At 36.6% G+C, this 16,682-nt stretch overlaps 1 protein-coding gene across 6 annotated transcripts in view; it reads right to left on the bottom strand.

The window, feature by feature from the left end:
• Positions 1–16,682, bottom strand: part of LOC109109209 (SLIT-ROBO Rho GTPase-activating protein 1-like) — a 93,959-nt gene that overhangs the window by 66,280 nt on the left and 10,997 nt on the right. For all 6 annotated transcript variants that reach the window (XR_006162494.1, XM_042775492.1, XM_042775494.1 and 3 more), the window contains exon 2: positions 112–307. Coding sequence is in view for 5 of the 6 variants with exons in the window: in XM_042775492.1 (XP_042631426.1) it covers positions 112–307 (196 nt within the window). In the remaining variant the exon portion in view is untranslated. The remainder of the gene's footprint in view (positions 1–111; positions 308–16,682) is intronic.

Below are 16,682 nucleotides of genomic sequence, written 5' to 3'. Positions count from 1 at the left end.
TAATAATGATGGTGTGGGTAAGTAAATAAAGATCTGAGCCAGAGTACAAAAAGTTGTAGATTCTACCCACAAGAGAGTTGCAAGTATTAATCATTCATATAACACACTCACTTATATTGCTGATGGTCCTTGGTACTCCTGGTCTTGGCCATGAAGCGTTCGGCGAGCTTCTCCAGGTTGCGCGAGTACTCCGTCTCGATCTCTGACTTCTTGCGGAAGAAGTCCTGGAGGTCCTGAAGGAGCTGGACCCTCATGTCCGTCTGCTGCTCCAGACATTTCTGCTGTTCCACCAGTTGGGCTCGAATCTCTACAAAAAACAACCAAACATGATTTGTTGTAAGAGTCTCTCAATAGAAATCATGAATGGACTGTAGACAAATCATCATTTCATTGCACACTTTAATGGTGCTCTGGAAACCTTTTGCAAGCAGCTCAACGAAGGCAGACAAAAATGTTAAAAATGGCCAGCAATATATCTTCTATAAATAAAGCATTCAGATTTGCCCTGGGCTAGTTTAATTGTGCCGTATCAGCAATACTACAGTAATACAGGCTCTTCAGGTGGAGCAGGTAATACCCTTATGCTGCATTTTATTACAGCCAGAATGAGGAACGGTCCCAGAAACTAACCTAATGACTCTCTAAAGCCAATGTGTGTACAGCACTTATAGCCATGTAGGCACAGAAGGTTTTTTTTTGTTTGTTTGTTTGCCAAAATTACCTCAGGTTTCCTCATGTGATTGTCGCCTTGTCATTAGAAATGGAGCTCATTAAATTTGCAGTGCACTGTGGAGGCTCTGCAGCTCCATACCATAATATACATCTCAGCCCTCAAGTGACCCAACATGTTTAATGTATTTCTCATAATATGGGATATCTGAACCACAGTAACCACTATAACAGGATACATGATAACTAAATACTTTAAAACCACAAATATTTCAACAATATTATAGTAGTTATATCCCGGACGAGCCCCCGGATAACATCAGTAGTCTGTCTTTATTAAAGAAATTAAATAGCAAGAAAAAGCTCTCAAATGTTAACATGAACTGTTATGAAAGTATCAATAGTTTGACGAAGGTGAAGAGAAAAGGTAAGAAATGAGAACATTAGCTAAAAATGTACAAATATACTTGAAAGAACTAGTTATGCAAGGCAGAGAAGAACTTTTTTTCAGACAAAAATTCACTTCTCAGTTAAATAAATAATTAAAAACTACAGATTATACATAATAATGGGAAACACTTAAGTTATTCCTGTATGTGCTGAAATGTCTTGAAATTTGTTGAAAGCTTTATATTTGTTGCTAAACTGGTGTTTTCATGTTTGTAGTGTAGCATATTTTCTCAAAGTTGGTTTTAAAATCTCCAAATATTGTCAAAAATAAAATAAGTAAATAAACATATCAATTTTTACAAATTATTACAAATTAACAAATGAATCAAAAAATAATATATTAAAAAGGAAAATAATTTTAAAATTTTACATTTAAAAATGTAACAAAAATGTAGACAACCAATGCAATGTTTTAATCATAGGCTATGAAAATATTCAGAAAAAAAAAACAATAAAATAAACAAAAACAAAATTAATGAATTAATTTAATTGAATAAAAAAAAAAGTACATTAACCAAAATGTAGATTTTTTTTAATGACAGGCTAAAATGACTGCTGAAGTTTCAGCATTTTTGTAACCTGACATGTCATATTTTGCACTAATGACCCACTGATTAAGTATCCATTACATAATCTACGGTATACCACTACCTCAAAGACATTCAAAGAGATTCCAAGAACAATATAAAAATTTTCTGTGATCTGCTTTCCTTCGTCACCAGTATCGAGTGACCCTCTGTGATTACAAAGACCATTCCTGGCCCAGTGAGGTCATGTGTATGGTAAACATCTGCATGGAGTTAGTGTGCTGAAGCATGTGTGAGACCATGTGTCTGATCAAAGCCCTTTGATCCACTTCAAACAGAGAGATAGATGTGAGCACCTGTGAGCCGTCTTATACTGCACAAACAAGACCTGAAGGTGGACCTTTGTATGTTAAAAGAAAGAAATTACTACTTATCTAACAAAGACCCCGAAAAACAGACTTTAGTCAGAGTAGTCTACCAAGGATATCAACTTCCAAGTTTGCTGACAAAATGAATTCAAAAAAAAAAAAAAAATGAAAAATGAAAAAATGACCAGGACAATATAAACATTTTACAATGCAAACAACATTATTTTTATCACAGAAATGAAAATAATATTTTTTGCATTACAGTAATAGGAATTGGGGGTAACTAAATGAGCAACATGACTGTATCTATGCCATCATGTCAGCATCTACTGTATATTCTCATATGCAAATCCTAACAGCATGCTGCAGTCTGTGCCAAAAGCTATGTGGGACATACTGTACCAGCATCCTGTATGCTGACGTTCTTATCAGCGCTACCTAAAATATCAGCATTTGTCAGGAGAACTGTGTTAATGCACTGGGCTATCCAGAACTGCCATCTGCTTAACAACTCAGGAAGGGGAATACTTTCCAGACTCTCACATTTGCTCAATTACTCAAGTGAAGTGCCAAACAATGTATCTGGGTAGTTGATACACTTCTGTAAACCAGGGGCTTTTCCAGCCTTCCTTCAGTACTGGGGCACAGGCCTCCATCAAAAAAGTGTCCCAATATTTTTTTAAGGTTATAAATATATTTATATAAATTGGCTTTGCAGTACAGAGTCTAGCTGCTTCATTGCTGAAAAATTATAAACGGACATTATGAAGTCTCATGAAGTATCCCATTACTATTTCGATTTGAAAACACTTCCTGATATATGCAGTTTTTATGGCTTTGTTTCTATAAAAATTTCTAATTAAAAAAATTAAAGTTACATTATAATATACATACATATAGATCATCATATAGATACACAAACAAAATAATACTAAAATGTACTTTTACTGTTTTTTTTATTTTATTGTTCATTTTGTATCGTTTTATTTCTATTTGTTTTAACAAAAAATGCTTACCTAAAATATGTCTTTACTAGACATTACAAGATAGTTTTATCTGAACACCACTAATGTGTACTATAACCAAAGGCCTTCAACATATGCAAGACCAGGTTCTCCATACATAATCATGCTAGCAAGTCATCAGAATCATAGCTATACCCTATGGGAACAAAAATCCCATTTCACACTCATAATAGATTGTGAGTGTTTCAGAAGACAGGTAGACAGGTGGGCAGTGGCTGGGGGAATATCCTGTTTTCATACGGTTCAGCACAGCTGGGAGACGTCAGTCAGTCGGCCTTGTGCCAGGGCTCAGGAGCAATGTGTGCAATGTGATCGCCCATGGCCAGATTGATTTTTACCAACTCTAATCCATAAAGGAAAGTCTACTTACTTTTGACAGCTCAAAGAGCAGTGAGCCTACATTCTAACGCTAACAAGCCGTCTTGTTGGAGAAACTAAAAGCCTTGCTGTGAACCGCACTGTTCACACTACAAATCAACACAAGATCTAAACAGAATAAATGCAGACTTGGAACGATTTCATAACAGAAGTTAGACAAAACATTAAAGGGGTCATATGATGCAATTTCAATTTTTCCTTTCTCTTTGGAGTGTTACAAGCTCTTGGTGCATAAAGATGATCTGTAAAGTTGCAAAGACAAAAGTCTCAATTCCAAAGAGTTATTCTTTATAAAAGTTAATACTCGTCCACACCCCCCTAAAACGGCTCGTTTTAACACACCCCTACATCTCTACGTCACTATGTGGGAAGATTTGCATAACGCCGCCCAAATGTTCACGCAAAGAAAGAAGGCATAGCTTTTATTCTCTCTGTTGCCGCAGCTGCCATGTTGTGGAGACACTGTGTGTTTCATTGAAGTGAAACTTTGTTTGGTCTTCCAAAAGAGGACATGACTAGAAATCAGTGGTTAAGTTGTATTTCAACACTGTTCCAGAACAGTCCAACCCAAACATTCAGATGTGTGCTGCGCATTTTATGGAGGATGAGGACTGTTTCCTGAACCAGTAGCCTGCAATGCGTCTGTGGCAAAACGGCTGTTTCTATAAAGTGAGGCAGTTCAAACTTTGCATGGACAGTCTGGCGCTTCTGACACACAGCCTGTAGGTATGCTTTTTATATTGAAATAATTTGCCACTGATGATTCAAACGCGAGTTTTGAGCAGTAGAGTAGGCTTGTTGTTTATTGTTTCTCAGATCACAAATCCAGACATGGTTTTATGTTTACGCAGCAAGATACGCAACGCAACGTGTAAAAAGACAGTATAAGTCATTATAATCAGTAATTATGTCCCCACTGGATGCAACAAATACCTAATTTGTAATGGGTTTTATTTATTTTGTCTCGACTAGTGATGTCCGGATCGCGAACGAATCTTTATATTAACCAGTTCACCAAATCTATCGGAATCATTTGAAACGGTTCACGTCTCCAGTAAGCATTAATCAACAAATGACTTAAGTTATTCAGTTTATAAATGTGCCTTACACTCCCTCTGATGCGAAATGAACCAATATCCCGAGTTATTCAGTTACTCCTAACAGTACATTGAATCAACTGCTAAAAGAGAACCGATGATGGGATGTGCAGGAGCAGAGCAGCTGGACTGAATCTCGTGCTGCTGGGACACGCATCACAGTATGGTGAGGGGCGTAACATTTCTGTCACACGCTTGAGGCATTCAGCCAATCACAACACACTGGATAGCTGGCCAATCAGAGCACACCTCACTTTTCAGACCGATGAGCTTTGTAAAAATCGATGCGTTTCAGAAGGCGGGGCATAGAGGAGAAACTATAATGTACATTATATGGAAAATATTGTGTTTTTTGAACCTTAAACCGCATAAACACATTGCACTACACCAAATACACAAAATAATGTTCTTTTTAGCAGCATCATATGACCCCTTTAAAAGTGAACAAAATTCTTGTTAAGCCACTTTAATGAGGTCTTATATCACAAGCAAGTCACTGCGTTCTTTTTAATTAGTTAAATTTAATTAGTCAGGTATGTGAAGTGAAGTAACTGGAGTGCAAGTCTGTGACTAGTCATTATGCATTTTATTTTGTCATTATCACTATGTCAGTCAGTGGAAAAACCTCATGAAAGTATATGTAGGTCAGATTTCACCGCTAACTCAACAGAAATAAATAAATACAAACGTTACAAAAGTAAAAATAAATAAAATGTAATAAAAACTAAATTGAAATATGTTGTTATAATTTGTGTGGAAAACGAAGCCTATTTAAAAAAAAGTTAGTTGATGAATTGTTTGAGCACGTCTTGCATGATCCAAATCAAATAAAGAATGTCAGCCAAAAATCCTTTCTGTATTTGTAGTACGATACTAACATTTATCATCAGTTCGATATTATGGACTCGGGCAAAATGTCATACAACACTCCTATGGTAAGACAGCACTATACTGATCCTAGGGGGAGAAAATCAGATCTTTCATATCTCCTGTAATTTAGCCTAGTGATATCTAAATCTGCTTGACTTCCTATAGAGTACCAAAAACAGCAAGAGCACTTTAAACATCATCTTTAGTCTATCAATGTACCCAAATAGTGTGAATGTTAATTAGATTTAACTGCAGACTGAGATCACATATTTATAAGGTCAGAAAATATCTATAAAATATTCATTCATCTATATATCTAAATAAATATATACATTTATTTTGTCATTTTTTTTATGTATTAATTTTAACTAATTTCTTCTGACACATGAAAATAAGTATGTAAATTAATATTTAGCATTATATGTTGCAGGACCAGTCAAAATATTTGCTTTGTAAGTAAAAATCTTTTAATCCAACTATTAATCTATTTAATCTAACTATTAATCCAACCAGCGACCCCTGGACGTGGCTCTTCTCTATAAAGCCATTTCACATGGTCGCAATATGAATATGGGGCACACATGTTGTTTTATCTGACTGTAAGTCTTCTACAGACCCAGCAGGAAGTCTGAACCTCAGAGGACTGAGTCCAGTTATTAGCTCATTACCATTTCCTGAGACGGTCTGGAAGCCTGCTTACACAAACTCACACATAAATAGGAAAGACTGGCACTGGCCCCTAGGCAGCCTTTGTGTATGTCTTCTTATTCGGGTCTAACTGTGGTCTACTGACCTACTGAGAAGCAGATCCTTCCTGTCCATGCCTTAAACAGGACTAAATTACATCTTACTGCATGAACTCCTCTGACCCTAAACTCCTCCATTTACCCGCTACTCTCCTCAAATTTTAAACATGTATCAATAGCACACCCATGGAAACTAACTCAGTGTTTGGAGATTCCCTTTTTAGACTGAGGCCGAGCACAGCTGGCAGTAAAATGGCTTAGAAAGTATAAAAACTCTTTACAACATGGTCAGCCAAGATGGAGTAAATATCAGTAGGTCATTTTTTTCAAGACAAACAAATGAGTTTAGTAGGAAGTCTAATCTAGTCTTGGCACCATGTTTTATCACAAGGGGCCAAGTATGGCAAAAAGAAATCTAATAAGAAATAAACCAATATTGTAATAATTAACAAACACCGATCAGTTTTTCCCTTTAGACATTTTAGGAAAACTTAACCAGGACAAAACTGACTATACTTATTATTATTATTATTATTATTATTAATTAGAATAATTTCATATCACTATTGCACTATATTGAATAGACCAAAAATATATTTAGAAGTATTATGACTGTTTTTAGAAACACATTTTCTACTTAAAATTGATTATTTGTGTAAATTAAGTAAACAATGGCGATATTGTGGGGAAAATTTGTTCCAGCAAGATTTATGCAGAAACTGGAACATACAAACAATTTGAACATACAGGCAACCAATTAAACCCTATAAATAAAGCTTTAGTTGTTAACCGTTTAATTCTGGCCAAACAGGTTTCCAAAAAGGTTCAAATGAGAAATAATTGCACACTGTGAGATATAAAGTCCAAATTTAAAAAAATGAAGACAGACGTTGACAATTTGAGCCAGTTAGCCACTGGCTGCTCAAATGGTTTCCATCCTCCCAACAAGAGCAGACAGGCCGACTTCAGACAGATATGTGTAGAACATCAATCACTGAACATAATTATGGAGGCCCATGAGAGTCATCATTCATATCCAACCCAAATAAAGACGTGGAGCAGCAGAAATGTGAGATTTATAATTATATTATGAAGGGAAAGGTTGTTTAATCAGCTGCTGTCTGATGTCTGTTTGAGCTAGATGCATAAAAGACATGTCGACAAAAATCTGCCAATTTCAAACAGTGTAATTTTAGTATTATTTATATGGTATTCCAGTTTTTATTAATATTTTGAATTAGATTTGCTTTTATTTTTCAGTTTTTCTTAGTAATTTTGTTTTGTACTTTTGTCTTTTTCTTTTTTGAATATTACCATTTCGGTAAAATTTTTTAAAATCAGTTTTATTTTATTTTTTCTAGTTAGTAATACATTAAAGGGGTCATATGATGCGATTTCAAATTTTCCTTTCTCTTTGGAGTGTTACAAGCTCTTGGTGAATAAAGAAGATCTGTAAAGTTGCAAAGACTAAAGTCTCAAATCCAAAGAGATATTCTTTATAAAATTTAAGACTTGTCCACGCCCCCCTGAAACAGCTCGTTCTAACCCCTACATCTCTACGTCACTATGTGGGAAGATGTGCATAACGTTCACACAAAGAAAGAAGGTGTACCTTTTATTCTCGTAGTGGTATTGTTGTTGCAGCCACCGCCATTTCATATAGACGCTGTGTGTTTCACTGAGAAAGCGAAACTACTTTGTTTGGCCTTCCAAAAGAGGACAATATTTGGGTTTTATGTTTAGGTCTCGTCGCTCCAGCCGGACAAGGCATCACAATATGTTAAGAGAAGTAAAATTTCCGTCACACGCTTGAGGCATTCGGCCAATCACAACGCACTGGATAGCTGGCCAATCAGAGCACACCTCGCTGTTCAGAGTGATGAGCTTTGTAAAAATCGACGCGTTTCAGAAGGCGGGGCATAGAGGAGAAACAATAATGTACAGTATGTGGAAAATAATGTGTTTTTTTAACCTTAAACCACATAAACACCAAATTTCATTACACCAAATTCACAAAATAGTGTTCTTTTAAGCAGCATCATATGACCCCTTTAAAGCTTTCAGTCAGTTGCCAAGTTATATTTCATTTTAATTCTGCTTTATTTCCATCAACAAGAATGTGTTACTAGTTTTAGTTGTATTTAACAACAATAACCCTTACTACAAAATATAGCCAAATTATCCAAATAATGGGCTGCTTTTCATATTATACAATAAGGCTAGGAGATGTGCTGAGGGTCAAAAAAGGTTAAAATATTAACAAAGAAAGAGGGAAAGAACAAGAAAGAGAAAGGGGGAGAAAGCAGGACACATCTCTTGAATCAGGTATATTATGTACAACCATGGTGAGTGAAGACTGGCATTTCTTTTAGCATTTCATATCCAGGCCTCTGACTGCCCTCAGGGGAGGGGGAGAGCATCACAAGAAACCCAATACACACATTCAGACTACAGTTTCATACTGCAAAAGGGCTACTTTCTCTTACACATTTTATTTTTTTCAGAAGAAAGTACCACTGTGTTGCAAGATGACACTGTATGTTCCTTGGGCTCACTTTGTTCTTTTGTTTGGAAAATGGCAACGAGAAGAGTCTGAAAAAAGGAGCAAGGATAACGTTTCATCCCTTCTCCCTTTCAAAAACTATAGTAACTGTTTGAGGGAGCTGCCAGGACATGCCACGTTTGGAGTAAGGCTCTTGGAAATGTGTGGAACGCCGACAGACCTTCACCTGTAATTATATGGGGCTTTTCCCGACATCTAAGAGGTCAATAAGGAGTACAAACACTCCATTGGGTTTACGTCAGATTGCTCTTACCTTCTCGCAACCAGAGATCCAACAAATTGTTCATGTCAAAAGCGACAAATGAATATTCTGAACTTGATCGTTGTAAAAATGCAGCAGCGACTCCAAATGCCCTGCAGTGTGGTGTTTGAAGTGATCACTCTATTCAAGAAACGGCATTCAGTGCTTGGGGGGCCCACTAGAGCTGCCTGACGGGGCCTCACGGACCACACGTGAGGCGGTTCAATCCCACACACAAACACCTGGATAGCACTAGTTCAATCTAAACACATCTGCATGGTCTTATGTTCTACAACTGTAAGGATCTGAAGGACACACCTGCAGAACTCCTTTCCTCATTAGCCGACATATGCGGTTTATCCCATCCATTATTACACTGAACACCATTGACAACATTAGCAGTCCCCGGCGGGCTCCTGGCCCCCTGTCTGACTGCACACTGAGAGAAGCCCATAGAAGAGAGCGAGACCCTTCTCCAGAGCGGCTCAGCCTAACCTGACAGCCCTGACACCGATACCAGAGGGGATTTACGGCCAGGAGGCTTCGAGGTCTTAGAGCTGGAATCCATGGAATGTCACAACATCCTAGAACTGCTTGCTTATGGCAAAAATCATAATCATGATTATTTAACACAATTAGGACTGGGCAATATGACCAAAATCTTATAGCAGTTTTTTTTTCTCTCTCTCTCTCTCTCTTTATCTCTCTCTCTAACTCAATTTAATATTCATTATAATAAAACATCAAAAGTATATGCATCAAGCATATTTTGCTATCTAATATTTTATATCATGATAATTAATGGCATAAACGCTCACATAACATGATTTGTTACTTGTTTATGTTAATTCTGGGCTTTTAAGGAGGGGAGAAAGTGCACTACTGTAAAGGAAAGGAACAGAATGTGGCACAATAATAACTTTAACTAGATTAATGTGATTTCATAATTATTGCAAGCCAAAATCAATGAAATTCTAATCTTTGTTTAATCAATATTTATTTGTCTGACGCATCCCCATGTCTTTTGGAACATGGTAACAAAGTAATACCATGATTTTTTTGGCCATGTACCATGATATTCTTTGAAGTAAATGAAATGTTATTTAGTGCAATGGTATATTTCAAATATTACAATTTAATACATGGACCATGTTGCCACCGTACATTTTGACATAATCCTGACATAATCAAATCTGAAACATTATTGCAAATTTGAGACTATATTTCGCAGGTTATTTGGAATTATTTTAAGTATGCTATATGTTGATGCATAAATGTAATCTCTGTGCCAAACCAACAGAAAATGAAATTATTTTACTCCCCACTTATTGGATAATCATACAGACAGAGTCCCTGTCCGCCTTTAAAGACTAACTCTTACACTTAACCTGGTCTTTAGCAATGCCACAAAGGTGATAAATAACACCAACAACCACTAAACCTAATCTGTCTATGTGCTATTTACTACTAAAAGGCTGACTGTCGCTAATCAGATCAAGGCTTGCAGGACAGGTCAAACGCTCCATGCTAGCACGCTAATGGGCATTTTGTCAAAGCAGCAAATCTGCTCTGCTATGAAAGCCATGAATCTCACTTATAATACATTTTATTACCTGGTCCATCTTCATAACACCCTGAGCGCTAGCGCTGGACCCCCCTGTGACATTTGCATTTAATGTAATGAGCAGCATCCTATTGTACTACACTGACAGATTAGAGTAATCTCTGCATAACAGATTTAATTAACAGCAATCCTGTGCTTTATGCTAGATGCTTTCTCTTTTTTCTTGTCTGTAATCTGGAAAATGTTATTGAATTTTAAAATAAATAATGTTGCAAATTTGAATACATTTTAAAAGGTAATTGATTATTTTGATGGTAAAGCTAAAATTTCAGCAGTCATTACTCCCGTCTTCAGTGTCACATGATCCATGAGATATAACTCTAAAGCAAAAAAAAGCAAGACATATGAAAGAACTATAATTGTACACAAGACACAGCAGGACAACACATGTGCCTAAAAGACAAATTACTCAATGAGGCCCATCGTGAACATCAGAGGAACAATGCAATTGAAATACCACTGGGCCACATGACAGACATTACCCATCGGTGCTCATCCGAGATTATATCCTAGATCTTCTAAACAGTGTTTAAAGACATCCCGTTCCCTACAACCCCCTTCCTGTGTAAAACAACCAGCACCTCTTCTAAACTACAGGTCTTTTCTACCAAAGAAGTCGAAGGCGAGTAACCCTAGAAGGACAGCGTTTACATTCAAGTCCAAGCCTGTTGTGCTAGAATATCTGTCATGGTATGTTAGCTCTGGGGAAGTAGGATTCACTGTAACAAAGACGTAATTAGAGGTAAAATGAGAGACTCTCAAGCCCTCAGGACAGGAGATAGTAGCCGGTGTGAATCCAGAGTCTCTAATTGTAGTGCAGAGGTGCTACTGGGAAGTTTGTGCGATGGGAAAATTGAGATAGCGCTCAAACTCAAATCTGCCAAAGATTGACACAAGTTCATCACCTCTAATATGAGAGGCTGTCAAGATGGAAAACGTTTCATATTTCATACTTTAACAAACCTGCCACAGCACTGAAAAAAGAATGTGTGTACAATTTACGATTGATCTAAAAGTTAATTTGAAGCTGAAAGACTGAATGTAGAATGTCTTGTAAAATGTAGGCTACTCCAATAATCTAGTTCTAATAAAGATTTTTTTTTTTTAAAGTGTGGAATAAATAAAGCTTGACCTCTCCAAGAACTACCATTCAAACAGGAAATTTTTCACCTACCTACTTAAACAAATCACAAAAAAGAAAACCTGTGGGAAAGCCATTGACTAATTGACCAAACCTATTTTTTACCCTGGGATACAGCACATGTACTATTGACATATCATGCATTATGTTGTGGTTGCCGTTTAGCATTACGTCACATTTATTCCTGTTGTTCTCTCTTTTATGTCAATGATAGGATCTTTGCTAGACTATAGTGAACACAACAGCTCATCCACTTCAAACAGGTCTTACAAAGAATGAATGGAAACAAAGACTGTACTCTGTATAATATCCAATGTGATGCTACATCTTTGGAAAAGCATGTTTTATGGGACATGCTGCTTGATTGTCATTCATGCTTGAAATAAACTGAGACATGAAAGTTAAAAATATATATATTTCAACATGTTTTTAAATAAAAGTTATATGGAGAAAGCTAAATTATGGATAGAGGAAACACCGTACTTATGATGGATTTTTTTAAAAATTACTATTATTATTACAAACATGCAGTGTTTCGATTCACAAGAAGTAAATTAATGGACTGGAGTTTTTAATCAACTGCTTGAACGCTCATTCTGACGGCACCCATTCACTACAAAGATTAACTGTTGAGCAAATGATGTAATGCTTAATTTCTCCTGATCTGTTCTGATGAGGAAACGTGTCTTGGGTGGCCAGAGGGTACAGAGAGTACATTTTCAGCAAATTTTAACTTTGGGGTGAACTACTTCTTTAATTATGGGTGTGTTGCATTTCATTTTAAACAGTAAATTATTTTGGATGTCTACATAATTTTTAAAGGAAAAATGGATATAATCTATAAAGGTCAAGAGTTGAGTTTGACCCTGCAACCTGGAAAAATGCTAGTAGTTAATCTCAATTAGGCTTAGATTGACATAACCACTTGATTGACTCATAATCCAGTCTAACATCACATCAGACCACAAGACATTATTATGTATGATATTTATATGTAATAAATAAATTCTAGTTGCCCAAAAAATACATTTTGGATTATACTTAACATCTACTTAAACAAGATTTGTCCTCTTATCTTTTTGTGCTTAAAATGTCAAACCTCTGACATACACAAACAACCCAAGTCCCAAAAAAGCTGCGTCTTACGTAAAGATGTTGTTCAGAGAGCTGGAGTTATGGGATGGGGCTTTAAATAAGGTCTGGGCTGATCTGAATCAAGCTTCTTATCTCAAAGGAACAACTGGGACCACATACACATCTCAACTGAACATCAAGACGAAAGATATGATCCAAAAACCAATGTGTTCTGTCTCTCTCACATAAACACACACACAGAAAAATTGCAAAATAAGTAACACAAACCAGAAAGACACAGAAGTGACGAGCTACATACCAAGCCCTGTCATACTAAAGAAAACTCATCACAAATCTCTTTCTTAAATCAAATTCATGTGTCTGCGTGGTCTCTATTGCAAGTTACAATTAAGCAAAAAACAATGCAACATGAACAATGCAAAACACACAAAGCACATGTTCCAGACACAAAACTGAAATGCAGGCTTGAATCAGATGTTTTGTAAACACAGCGTACAGTCAAGACCATGATAAAACAACAAAACAATAGTCTTTAAAGATTTCAACGTATCTGTTATCTTAACTAATCATGGGCAGAGCCCAGAGAAACACACAGTAAGCATCTACAGCCAGATTCCCTGGTAATTATAGTGAAAGGCAATATGGTGGAAGCTGAAAAAGCCCACATACTCTTATCTCCTGAAAATATCCCCTTTGCCATAAAGCCCTTTTCTCTCATTCTCTGTCCCTTGTCAGTTGTCGTTTTGATGGATCGTCCTCAAATACAAAATCAATCACTCAGCTCTAGAGACATTTTTAAAGTGAAAGTGAAAGAGAAGTGACTTGTGGCCAAGTATGATGACCCATACTCGGACCTGAGACTCGAACCCACAACCTCTGGGTAACAAGTCCAACTATCTAACCATTAGGCCAGGTGATATAATATGACAGGTGCTGTTACAAGACAGCTGTTTTCACAAAGGAATCTTTTAACAGAATACAACTGAGACAGAGCCCCTGTAATATTCCCTCAAGATCACATATGCAGGTGGGACCCTAGCGAGGTCATTTATCAGCAGTGCTGCTGTCCACCAGTGTGCAAAACTGAAACCTGGCTCTTTGCTATGTGCATCTGGGCCTGCTGACCATTCATCACTGCAACGACAACCCGTTAAACACAACAAATCACCCTCCTCCTTGGGGGGGGATGACAGAGCTACCACAGGTCAGGCTGATTAAAATGGTTTGATGTGCTTGCCCTGTAAAGAAGACACCCTTAAAAGCACAATATATGAGTAAACAAACAAATACACTAGATGTATTGTACAACTGGTCATAGCTACATCCCTACAGTATTTTAGTTAAAAAAATTAAACATGTAAACATTTAAATAGATCTTCTCAACTGGATTCCAAAACTCCTTGCACACATGCACAGTGCTGTAATACGTACATTTACATACATTTTATATCTTACGGACATGCCAATTGTTTATTATTGTCTTTATTATGAACTGGTCAGTGGAGAAGACTGAATATTCACTAAATATTTGCAATGAAAGCTTAGCTGACAATGTCAGCTTTCTTTTTAGATGCGTCATCAAAGCAAAAACAACAGTTATACTCTAGTTCCAGTGATATTATCGTGGTGCTTTTCTCTGGTTACGAATGCTGTGATCAAAAAATACATGTAATGCACATGTGAATTAAAATGTGAATCGGACTGTAAAGGTTAGGGTTCATTTAAACTGAACTTTCAGTACTGAACAAGAACAGCATTCTAATCAATCAATTAATCAACTGGTTTAAGATGCTACCTAAGAAGGTAGCTTCCCATTTAGACAGTAAACAACAAGGCAGCCAGGTTTTGAAATAAAACTAATAGCGGCCCAAAGGGACTAAGCATTCAGAAATCAGCCTCCAGAGCTTCAACACATTGTGGATAAACGCATTTCCTCAACTGCAATACTCACCATCCTAGGGCAATTAAAACCTCTCATCTAAGCTAGATAATTCGCCTAGTGGTAATTTGTTTCAGCCAGTGCATTAGTCAATTAGACCAATGAAGATTTATCACAAAGTGCATTCTGGAAATGAAGCACTTCTCCTGTTGGTAATGTCAGAACATCTCGTGCAAACATGCATGCATCTCCTCTCGCTCTCACTCAAGAGCTTCTCTTCTGGCAAAAAGAACAGCACTCCAACGTGGATACAAGTTAGTGCAAAAACACTTCAGTGTTCACAGTGTCAAGCGCGGTCTATTTTCAGTGCTAGCTGCCTGTGTCCTTGAGTAACTGTTCTTTTAAGCAGAGCAACGCTCAACACTGCTGTCAGCCCCATACTTCAAGCCATTATAAAACTGAACCAGGTCTTCTGGGAGACACGTCAAAGCAAGTGTGCTCCTTTTCCACCCAACCTGAAAAACAAAGACCTACATAACCCTACCGTGCAAAAAAAACTAATATTGTTTTTCTGTGTAATGCGCACTACCTTGCTGCTTTGTGCAGGCTGTGCTGAGCCAGAGCACTGGGGGTAGTTTTACATGGAAATCAGCAGAAATGTAGATTGGAAACCTGATTAACACAATGGAGACTAGTGTCTCCATGACCTTAGAAAACTCTTGCTGATTCATCACACTGTTTTTCAGAAGGCATTTTTGTAACATGCGAGATAAAAATGATGTTAAAAAAATGGATAAATAATTCAAGGGGATGACCACAGGATGTCCACAGTCACAGCAGTCACTGCCGGAGGCCGTACTACTCCAGTGAGAAAGGAAATAGCCAAGGGACAAACAGCTTGGAAAACTGTGCAAACTGGAAAATAAAAAAAAAAAAAAAATATATATATATATAGGTTCTTAGGATTTAACTAGAATATCTTTCTCGATTAAACATATAAATATTTACCTTCCCAAATTAGGCTATCCATCTAATAGCTTAATAAGGCTGACTAAAATATAAAACATTCACAATATATTTGCAAAGATTTTGCTGGTGATATAAAATTGAGCAACACTGTGAATTTCATTATGATGTTAATGCATTTTTAATTGGCTATTAGGTTTCTTAATGAGTGTATCATTCGTATAATTTATCAATTAGTCTAATTAGCATCTCTGATGTATATTTAAGTAGCAAAAAATTCAAAAATTCAAATTGTTAACCTTGATTCATTTCCATGAATCACTTCAAAATGTCAAGTGATAATTCATAACTTTGATTCAATTGTTCAAATGCACCATCACTTAAATTCCCAATATGGCAGTTTTTATGTAGAATTATTCTTTTTTTTTTTTTTTAATGAGTGCAAAAGTGGAAAGGAATTTGTGCTCTGCATTTAACCCATCCATGTGCACACACACAGCAGGAAACACACACAAACACACCATGAATACTCAATTCCTGTGGGTAACGAGACTCGAACCCGCGACCTTTGGGTTATAAGTCTGACTCTTTAACCATTAAATTGATTGCCCCTTTTAAGACACCTTAAAGTAAATTCATATACATCAATACATATTTAATATTATGAATTAAATATGTATATTTGAGGTTTAACTTAAATTGTCCTAATCTATAGGAAAATGTATTAAAATATGCAGTTTTGCACATACATAATTAAGGTATTGCTGTTTCATACTAAGAAAAGTTTTGTATTCTATACCTTATTGTCAAAGCTCCTTAATGATCATCAACCACATGCAGATCCATGTATAGACCATCTGCAGCTCAGCACAGAGCGTGGAAGAGAGATGTACTGCAAAAGATGCTGCTCTAGTGGGAAATGTCTGTTTATAATGGATCTATAGAAGACAACAATATCCATTATCATCTCTTTTATGATAAAAGACTCCATAAGACACTTCCCGCACCAGACCTCACCACTCAGTGGGATAGCCATGAAGCTC

Source organism: Cyprinus carpio, chromosome A18, assembly GCF_018340385.1.
Source record: "Cyprinus carpio isolate SPL01 chromosome A18, ASM1834038v1, whole genome shotgun sequence".
Taxonomy (NCBI): Eukaryota; Metazoa; Chordata; class Actinopteri; order Cypriniformes; family Cyprinidae; genus Cyprinus; species Cyprinus carpio.
The sequence above is the reverse complement of the archived record's forward strand: the minus strand, read 5'-3'. Positions and strand labels throughout refer to the sequence as shown.